Source organism: Mycetomoellerius zeteki, unplaced genomic scaffold (genome assembly GCF_001594055.1).
Source record: "Mycetomoellerius zeteki isolate Tzet28-1 unplaced genomic scaffold, Tzet1.0 scaffold149, whole genome shotgun sequence".
NCBI classification, from domain to species: Eukaryota; Metazoa; Arthropoda; class Insecta; order Hymenoptera; family Formicidae; genus Mycetomoellerius; species Mycetomoellerius zeteki.
The window spans coordinates 4,084,228-4,095,872 of NW_017256436.1; the positions used below are offsets into that span (position 1 = coordinate 4,084,228).

The following is an 11,645-nucleotide window of genomic DNA, read 5'->3' on the forward strand; positions in this document are numbered from 1 at the left end:
TTTAGGGATTAATACATTTGTTATGTTATTACATTTCATCTGGTCCAAATATCATTTGCTCAAGCTTTACGACTTTGTATGGCGGTATTTATTCTATACGTACGTTTACGCTTCACAATCTGAGAAATTTGGTCGAGGACCATCGTAATCACCGGTCGCTATTTTAGTACACGCGAAGAAGACTCGATAACTCACAAGCGAGGCTCGTCGACCCTGACTCAAATTCAAACAAGAGCCAGCTGCTGCCCATTGCCTAATCCAACGCATCTTGAGGTCCCAGATTAAAAAGCAAATCGGCAAATCTCTACGAATTCAATTATAAAGTCCATAAATAATTACCTGTATAGGCTGTGTGTCGACTCATTTGATACTATTTTATTTTGATTTATTTCTGAATCAGAGGATTACATGTTAAATAATTTTATGTATTAACATGTTAAATATTTTTTCATATATTAAAAATTATTGATGTTTTCTATAAATTCACATTTAAACATAACCCGTAAATAAAAATATATCTAGAATTTAGCAATAATAACTGAATGTATAATTTGTAATTAAATTTATCAAATTATGCAGTATAAATAATATTTATACCGTACAATTTAATTACAAATTCAATTATTCTAAATTATTTTCTGGATATAGATAAGTCAATTTAATTGGTTTAATTTGAAAAAAATGCATCTTAATCTTTTGAAGCCTGCACGAATGAGCAGCTCGAAACAGAGAGACATTTTTCGTCTGAACGACTAGGAGCAGCTTCTCCGGTCGTTCGTAGATACATCGATTCGTTATCGAGATATTGCTTTCGTGCAGCCACCGACAAGAAGAGTGGTTGGATTCACGAAGATTTATGATTTCACCGAACGTTCGCCAATTTTTTTCCTTTTCCGACTTTCTACCTACGATCGTCTCGCGTTGCCACGTTTGAATGTGCACACAAGCACAAAATGAGAATCGTTTGTTGTACATTATTTTCTTTGATGTAAAGAATAACGATGCATGATAATAGAAATATTCTAATTTAAGCTTTTTCGTTTTATTAATAATTTTATTAAATATAGTAGATTGATATAGCAAATAAAGATAAATGCGAAATATAAAAAACAAAAGATTAATTCTCAATTCCGATATTATCATTATATTAATGACGTTAGTTATTGACAGTTAACAAATTTGATATAGCATCTATTGTAAATTCCTTAAAGTACAAAATGCAGTAATTCATTAATGAAGTTTCACCGAACCACATCTATCACTAAGAATGACTACTCCGATTAAAGTGAAAATCGTGATCGTTGGAATAAAGGAGTCCATTCTGCGTTTCTTCCGCTTTGCAGCTTCGACTCTTTTGTGGGCCAGTCAGAGAAAATTTACTATCTTCTCGCGGTATCCTTAGTCAACGAACCGAACCACCGGGATGTATCAATCACTCGAGGCCTCTCCTACTCCTCCAGAAAGTTCAGTCATGTTCATGCTATGAAGTTGCATTAAACTTATACATATGAAACAGGGTAGAAACGTATAGTATTTCTGAAGTTCACGGTATAGAGTAAATATGAATGAAAATAGTCATGTTCGCCATTATACGACAATAACAACAGCATTTTTATAAAACGTACTAAAATTCATCTATTGAGGAGATTATTTCAAATATTTTTTTACATTGTACGATTTACCTATGTTCTTCTTAATATATACTTAATGGATTAAATAAAATTTGTGTAAAAATGTTGTGTATATGAGAATAAAAGAATATGTAATGTATTCGTTGGAACATCTCGAACATCATTTCTCTGCAATAAACAGTTTCAATATAATTGGATTTACAATATTGAAATTTATTGTACGCTTCTCGATCCAATTTATGAAAATTACGCATTTTCTTTTGTTGTGCTTTGAAATAAAGTCATACATTGAATATTGTATTTACAAATTCTCGATTTTATATATAAAATATTCATAAAACATTATTATAAATATTTTTATTGAGAATTTTTAAAAACGTATATTTCATATATTGCATTTATTATGAATTAATGAACGAATATATCTGTAAATTTGAATTTATCAAGTATATAAAGAAAAACAGATTACTCTCTCTGGCGAACGATAAAAAAATTAGAATTATTTCAGTACCGTTATTTTAGAATTTTATCAGAATCGCTATTGTAATAAATAAGAAGCTTATGAGTGAGGCTGTATATGACAAAATTCTGTAAAGGATACAGGTGGTGATATAGTATTCATATATGGATAATAATCTGATCGAGCCATTATACGATCCACGTTCGAGAGATAAGTCGTATCTAACGCTCTTTACTTAACTGGGATTTCGCTTGAAAGGAAACGATGTTTGTTCAAAACATTTGCCCCGGGATACCAAAGAATCGTGGATCAAAGGTTTTCCTCGTCCGGAAAGAGTCCGCCATTCCAACACGCTCGCCTTTTTTCCTCGTATTATCAGCGAACGGTGCGCAGCAGTAAAGTGAAATCTGGCTAACGTGTTCTTGCCGCGAGCAATCTTGTAAAAGTTCTCTCGAAGCTCGCTTGAAAATCGATTTCTCAGAGAGATACGATATGTTGGAAATCGATTATTGGTCACTGAAACCATCGCTACGAAAATGATTGCACCCTCAATACTCCGGTCAACGACGCGAGACTCACGGTTTAACACGCAAGCTACGATTATTTAATAAATTATTTACCTTCGCGATTAATTCGAATGTCATAGCCTCTCCAATCACAGATTTTTAACTCATAAATGAGATACAAAGAATATGCATTACTGTTTTGCTTTTTTTCATATACTTAATATACAATTATGTATACAATTATTCATTATATTATTACTTAATTATTCATTCTAATTAAATTATTTAAGACTCCTGTGTTCACTCATTACTACTATCTCAGATTACGATGTCAGAAGCGAGAAAATGACATAATACAAATTCTTGTAAAATACATATATTAATACAAAAATATGTTTCAATTAAGACAAACACTTACAATCGATAGAACCAACTTATAAAGTATATATTAAAAACTCTCTTTTTGTTAATTAATAAATAACTATATATCCGGAAATGAATTATGCATAACAAAAGACAAAAACTCTATTTACAGCTATGATAAAATGTCAAACTAATAATATATAAAAATGAATATAATATAATTTAAAATAAGAAGATAGTTTTCAATACATTTTATAAGTTTTTTTTATCAATTGTAAATGTTGTTTTATTAAAAAGTATTTCTACTTAAATATAATTTGCAAGAATTTTTATTGTGTTTTCTCGCTTCTAACATTACTCTAAATTAGTAGATCGCTCACAAGTAGTTAGTGAACAGAAGCTTTAAGATTTTAATTCAACGTTTGAATCTTTTAAATTAATATTATTATATCCGTTTCTACCAATGTAGTTTAATTTTAATCTTGTTTCAACTAACTCTTCATCTTTTTATAGTTCTAATTGTAAGAATTAAAAACAGATGAATAGTAAGTTCAACTAAGATTAAAGTTAATTTACATTGAAACGGGCGTTAGTCATGCAAGCTAAAAGGTCAAGTTTTTATTCGGTTCTATTTTAGATTCAAATAGAGCGGTCAACTTCAAAGACAATAAATTGTATTTTATGAAATCCTATTGCTTTTACTATAACAGAGCCGACTTACCTTCCAAAACTCGTACACAATTGGTCGAATTCGGATATGGCTCAGGATAATTCGGACTATAAAATTCCCTCTTTGTCAGGTCCCCAATCTGAAACTTCTCGCAGGAATCCGAGACGTGTCTCATGTGGCGTCGCGGTATGGCGACGTTTTTCGTATACGTCGTCATCGACGTCGTATTTTCTAAGTTTCCGACTCGTACGAGCGTCTCAAATGATAGTTGTGTCTCGGGCATTGGCACTATCTGCACACATTGTAAAGTTTCATTTGAATTTATATGCAAAGGTTATTACGTGTAAAATAGCATACGGTATTTATAACTTATTCAATAGTATATTTTGAAAAATTATGAGACAGATGAAGATGTCCGCATGAACAATTTTAACATGAGGAAACATTTCGCAGCCTTTATTATTGCGTGAGTGTCACGTTAATTTGAGCTACGTAAGATTGAAAATTTATATGCTCAATGAATTATAAGCCTCTAATTGGACATATCAAGTCATTAATTAAATGGAATTAATTCAGCTCAATTCCGCAATTTGGGCAACTGGCATTGCAACAGTGCTAAATTATTGCTTGCATTACGATATTGGAAACAGCGCTCAGTAATTATGACTATTATGTCGCGGAGATATCGATATCAATGAGAGGTATCGTAGAGAAATCCATACTATCGTTTTGTTGATTGATATCTGTTGTTTACTGTTTTGTTCATAGGTTCAAGAGAGATTTTATAAATATCTCTCTAGTCGTGACAGATATTTATAAAAAGATAGTACAGATATGTGTACTTATGTAAACTTTTAATTCTATTTAATTAGTGAAATAATTTAAATAATGCGTCCCAATTATTATGATTCCAATTCCATTTTCAGAATTTAAAAAATCAGATTCTAAAATAAAAGAAGTTAGAACATACGAGGAAATTTAATTACTGGTCTTGAGACATTATTCTGAACATTCGGAACATCTGCAGCCATAATCGTGACTAAATTTCCAAATATAATCGCTACTAAGCTACGAGATTTGATATGAATTACGTCATAGGAGCTTCTAGAAGTCGGCGACGTTCTGACGAGGTGATAGCCAATCGTTGTCGATTCCGAGGACGATGACTCGATGGAAATCCGATTGGACGGATCCGTCTGGCTCGTTTCGCTGCTCCTGGAGGAGATGGACGGGTTTGTGATCCTCGCGTCCTTGGTGTCATTGCCCCCCAGCGACTCCATCCTCCTCCCGTCCTCGTCTTCTTCGGACCTCTCGACCACAGTTCCCAGAAAACTCAGATTCGATCGAGTTCCAGGGCTTGATCTCTCTACGCTCCAAGAGCTAGTTTCTGGGAGCTTGCCATTCGAGGGTCTAGTCTCCCTCGCGGCGTGCTCCAAACTCGAAGATGGCCAGGATCGTGGCAACGAGGATCGACTAGTTTTTCGAGCGCTGTACGTGCTCCACCGCGGATCTTCAGTCTCTCTCGTGGATGCTCCAGTAACTGAAACAGTAATAGTACTGAATAATTAAGCAACGTACAATTATTAATTTTGGTAGAAATGTCTTTATTTAAAATATTTGCTTGTGATAGTTAAATAAAAACTTTTGATTTAATTGTTATGTTATAATTTAAACACTTAAGTACAGAATAATAGTGAATGAGTTATTGAAGTTACAAAGTCAACAAATCAAAACAATATTATGATATCTCTCGCATCATTAATAAAAGCTTTTAATAAGTTCGTAACTCAAAAGTATAACAAATTTGTTCGCAATAAGTTCTTAGCAGAGTTCTAAATAAATGAAATGTATCATATATTTGTATAAAAATAAGTTTAACATTAGATCTTATTTAACTTTCATCGCTGTCATCACGTATAATAATATTTTAGCATCATTCTTTAGCCAACGTAATATCTACAATCCAATGTCAATTAGTCGCAGCATTCAAATATGACAAAAAAAAAAAGGAAAAGACGTGTTTTTCTCGAGGATAATCGATTTCCATTTTAACGCGATTGAATGGAGTAACGATATAAGTATATATATAAGTATAAGTAGCATGCCGAAAGGGGGGCAACTAAATTGGGAGTTTGAAATTCGTCTCTGAAAATGAACATGATACTAACAATTCTCATATGCGCCTTTTAACTTTCCATCATTCTCTGTTTTAGTTTTCAACGACCGGTAACTAACGATAAAATTGAACGTTGTCGCTCACCTGTATGAAATTATAAATAATTTGTAATAAAGTGATCCATTTTGATTTAACAAGTGGGTCAGTGCTGGTCTTACGTTTCTGTTACAAAAACGTTTGTACCTCTCTCAAATAAGAGTTTTGTCATTGCTACGTATAGATCATTGAAAAATATTTACAATAATAACTAACAATATAATAATAATTTACTTTAAATTCTTAAAAGAATGATTAAATATCTTGATAATTAATCATATATTTTATCTCAAATAATCTTTTGATAACAAAAGCTCATATCAATGCTAACAAAAATGACATTATTATCTGATTTTACAGTTATCGGCTGTATCTTCAATAGTAACAATTTACATTGTACTCTTTAAAAAGTAATTGAATATCTTGATAATTAATTACATATTTTATCCCAAAGCTGAAATCAATGCTAACAAAAATGGCATTATTATCTGATTTTACTGCAGTTATTCGCTATGCCTTCAATATGCATAATAGACTTAATATAAATGCGAAATGAGATTCTGACAGGAGCCTTTTGCTAAATATACAACAAGGATATAAATTAAATTAATTCACGTAATAGAGGAGTAATACTTTACAGAAGAGGAATACTATTTCGTGCATACCATCTCTTTGTCGAACGCATATTGCATCTTAGAAAGCAAGACGGCTGTCTATATATGATACTGCATTTTGTGCAGCATTCAGACAAGGGTATCTCAATATAAGACTTTAAAGTGTTCCTTTTTTCCTTTTATGAGGCCGATACAATCTGCCTTTTCTCCTCAGGCCAAAACTTGATAACCTCATGCCACTACACCATCCATTGCATCTTGGTAGCTAAGCTCTTCTATTTTACTGGAGAAAGCTCTCGTCTAGCATCATGAGGGGCTTGCTCACAAATTTTTAAGCCGATGTCCTACAGGAGGTTTTCCTTTTATCATGCGATTCCAGAGTGTGACAAGCTAAGTTTCTGGCCGGAGTGCTTTTATCCTGTACTTCAGTCTTGATATCTACTTTTAAAAGATATACTGGATGGTATTTCTTGTGTGTGATACCAAATATATATAGTAAAATTAAAATAATTTATAGATAAGTGTATTTAAGTAAAATTTAATTACTGTACTTTTATGAAACTGACCTTTTACTAAGTAATAATTCTGCGATAAAGTTTCCAAATTTATTGTTTTTTTTACTAAAATAATACTAACATCAAAAGGATATATCTACTTTTTTGTAAATAAAATTATTATATAAAGTCATTTAACAATACACAAGATTCATAGAAAAAAAAGTGTAGAGTATATAATCTTCCATTAATTATTTCAATTACTTTCGCAAATTTATTCTTCTCGAATGCGTCCAATATTTATTAAATCAGAGTTTCTGCACCGATTACTTCCTCACGATTGCCTTGTGATTCATAAACAACAGGCTTTAGATATTCCGACATTATCGGTTTCTAGATTCAGGATAAAGGCTGAACGATTCTTACTGAGATCGAATAACTGAGCACGAATAAGGTCAAAATTCATTCACTCCATTTACTACTCATTTCTCAAAGACAGAATCGGAACGTAATAGCCATCTCCACACTGAGAGAAAAATGTTTTATATTTGTGACTCATAATTGTATGGTAAAATAACTATGTTTAGAAACTTCATTTTATGTTACGTTAATTATTGTTTTAGTTATTATTGCTACAATGTAAGTAATAATAATTATATTTTTAATATATTTCTATTAAAAAATATATAGTTGGTACTGAAAATGACTACAAATCATAGTTAAATTATGATAATTGCAACCACTCTTTTCTCGCGGTACAGTTATTATCTTAAAATAGAGCTTGCAATAAAGGATAGAATTGGTAGCTTTATTTTATCCTTAGACTTCATAAGACCAAAATTTTTAATTTTTTTTATCAATTATGAACAAATCTTATAAAGCTCTTGATAATTTTAAATCAATCGTGAATCAATATCATCAAACGATGGTTTTAATTAATCTAAAATTAGATTGATTACTGGATTTAATATTGCTATGTAATATGTTATATCGTCATTAATAATATGATTAAAATCAGTTTTAATAGAGATCTATAAAACAGGTTTGTGGCTCTTTTTTTACTTTACTATTATTATGTACTTTATTAATAAAGCAGTAGTTGCTAATAAATCTTTTATTGAATCGGTGAACTGATAATAGTGATAATGCACCTTGTTTTTTATTTGCAGAGTATTTTTATCGTGCATTGTGAAATTTTAACAAACCGTTACCAAAGTTACATCGCTGAATTTCGAGAATTTTCTGCGACGCGGTGTTTCAGAGGCGTCGGGTTTCTAAAAGCAGGAACGACGGCGGAAATCTACATCTACCTGCAGCGAGTAAATCAGATCCTCGCCTGCTAGGTGTCTTGTTCTTTCACCCACTCGGCTATCTAGCCTCCCGTTTCTCGACAAACAATTTTGTAGCTTCTTGTTTCTCTACCCTCGCACTATCTTTCTCGCGTTAGTTCCTCTTCGTCTTGCGTACGTGAATATTGCAGCACACCCGTGATAATCCCTTTTTCACTCAAGACATTCATCGCGCTGTTTACATCATCACTTTTTCTTCAAAGAGCCCATGTTGCCCCTCTCATCTAGAAAATGGCCGCATTGTGCGCATCTCGCGCGAAACGAGCGATACTTTTGTGCTCGCCATCACCAGCAGCATATTAATGACATAATATAAACTAAAGAGATAGAATTAATAATAAAATTTATTTTTTTTCTGTTGTTTATTAATATTGCCGATTTTGTACGTATATATTACTTATACATATTACTTATAATTTCTCATTATTATACATTATTTTATTAAATATAATATTTTATCATTATACATGTAATTATTTTATTATATATAATAGCTCGTTATTGAATAGTTATTGTGTTCATAAAATTAAATTATTATTATAAAAATGTTTTAAATGACTTTATTCATGGTACTTATTTAATGCCTTAATTTTATGCAAAATCTAAGATATTTTGTACTTTTTAAGGTAGAGCTATTCGCGTAGTGTTCAAAGAAAGTTCTCTGTATTGGTTATATATTTTGTAATGTATAACATCTCGGGTCCTTTTAAAATAACTATAAATTAATTTATTATAATTGCGTAACATACAAATTTATTTGAACTTACATGAAATAAAAAATTTTTGTAATCTCTCTCTCTTTCTCTCTGGGCGAATCCGATGACTAAAGAAAATTTAATAAAATGTAGCAAAACGATTTTAAACGAGCGTTGAATATCATCGGATGTAAAAATTGCGCGATTAAATATTGATTAAATAATAAATAAAACCAGTAACCACAGCTTATACAAGTATTTGTTTGAAAAATCACAAATTTATTGCTCCATTATATCGAATTTGCTGAATTAACAACGCCATTAAACAAATATATTGATATATTACCTTTATAAAAAAAATACTCCCAACACCAGGCGTTGGCGGCCCGAAATGACACCCAAATTGCGTGTCACTCCCAAATAAATCTTCAACTTAAAAGTTAATATTTAACTTGAATGTTATTTCGAACTTTCGTTGTTTAATTGAATGAATAATTTTATAAGAATTGTTTCGAAATACTCTGAAAAATATATATATTAAAAATAATAATAATAGTGTGCGTCCGTGCGTGCGTGCGTGCGTGCGTGCGTGCGTGCGTGCGTGCGTGCGTGCGTGCGTGTATGTGTGTGTGTGCTGCATGTATGCACGCTCTATTTTCTCTATTATATAAAGTTGTGATTGCTTCTAACTTCAATTCCTATATGAGTATATAGCAGAACTGTTTTTAGTTGCGATTATGAAAAGCAAAATATCTGGTACGAGAAAGCAGATGTCAGATTATAAAAATGAAGAGTTCTTACGTCTAGAATAACTTATATTTGAAGTACTTCAATGCATATGGAAATCTCAATAATCGATAATATCTGACATTTTTTCAAATAAATTGAGAAAGGCGAAAATAATGATTTTGATTTTTAGTTAAAATTTGATTACGAAACATATCTGTTTCGTAATATTCTAGAAACAAATTTCTAGAACACAAGGGAAAAAAATTAATTTTAAATTTAATTATAATTCCAGACTTGCGGATATATGATTCTTGCATTGTGTGAATATAATGCTTGCGTACTGATTGTATTTAAAAGCGGACGATCACGATTATTTGATTTTATATTCTGATGAGCTTGATCTTTTATTTATATGAATATTTATAGTATATATACAGCATCAAAATCGGAAGTTTATGAAAGTCTTCGATTAATCACTACAATAGCATACGGCGCGAATACGAAGTAAAGCAAAATCGGCAAGTTATGCGATTTTTCTTCGAAAAAGCGTTAGGATGATTTCCATTTAATAATACAAGTTGACACAAACATCATTTTATCTTTCTTGACATTCAATAAGTAACAAAGAACGATACTTGTGTTACCAAACGGAAAGCATCTACAGTACTTTTGCAATATTAGGTGATCGAGTGAGCCGGGACACGGTTATTAATTTTATACACAGCGATTTCTAGTTCGATAATGTATCAAGTCTTAACAAAGCAATTTCATAGAATGTGTGAAATAGTAATAAAACTTGAACATAACGATTCAAAAAAACAAATTCGAATCTTTATTGTCTTTTTGTATTCGAATTTTTATTATCTTTATGCTGTGAAAATAAAAATAATTATTTACAATTATTTAAAACAAAGTTAGAATTATTTAAAAACAGAGGCTAAACATTACTGATCTTTTATATTATTCGATTAGAACAAAAGATCTAGAATATTTCAAAGTTTTAAATTCGGAAACTTAACTACACTAGAAATAGTAATGTTTTTTATTCACTAAAAGGATCAAGTAATTACTATGAAAATAAAGGAAGTAATAAAAAACTAAATATTTCATCAGTATAAAAGATATAACTTTTACACACACACACACACACACACGCACGCACGCACGCACGCACGCACGCACGCACGCACGCACGCACACACACACACACACACACACACACACACAAATTATTACAATATTAATCTAAAAAATGGAAACGATCAGTAATTATTAATGATAGCTCAGTAATACGTTTAAAGATATTTTAAAGTTGTTTTATGTGACAATTTTATACATTTTACTCATTGAGTAACTAAAAAAATTGCGAAAATTACAAAATGATAGAGGAATTTTCGATTCAGTTTTTTTTATCAGGAATAGTGTTATGCGATTAGTGGGTACTTTTTAAGATACACCCTCTATATATTATACATTGCATCGCACAAGTCTAAATATTTCTAAATATTTAAATAGCCTAAATATTTCTGTTAAAAGGGGACATATAAAGCCAAAATATTGTTGCACACATAGTGTGCGACATTTTCATATAAGTATCTAATATTTTAGTCTATCAACATCTCTTCCCGAGAACGTATATGTTCTGGAAACACGGTAGTGTCTAGGCGTAGGGTGGCGCGACGTAGAAGAAAGCGCGGGATTAAATACATCAATGTGTTTTTATTTACAGCGCTAAAATCATCGCATATCCATCAGATTCATTGACTAATTTAGTCGACGGACTGATGAAATTTCTGATTGAACATGGTGGGGGTATATTTCTTAACCTAAAATATTAATTATGATTACTGGTTAATATTGTATTTTATGGGCACTATAATAGGGAAACATTACAATACTATAATTTAATTAAAAAAATATTC

General features: G+C 31.2%; 1 protein-coding gene across 1 annotated transcript in view; it reads right to left on the minus strand.

The window, feature by feature from the left end:
- Positions 1-7,334, minus strand: part of Neto (Neuropilin and tolloid-like) — a 60,626-nt gene extending 53,292 nt beyond the window's left edge. The window contains exons 1-3 of the mRNA XM_018462884.1: positions 7,274-7,334; positions 4,722-5,170; positions 3,682-3,922 (exon numbers count right to left, since the gene is read on the minus strand). Coding sequence (XP_018318386.1) covers positions 3,682-3,922; positions 4,722-5,170; positions 7,274-7,334 — 751 coding nt within the window. The remainder of the gene's footprint in view (positions 1-3,681; positions 3,923-4,721; positions 5,171-7,273) is intronic.
- Between the last annotated feature and the right edge of the window lie 4,311 nt (positions 7,335-11,645).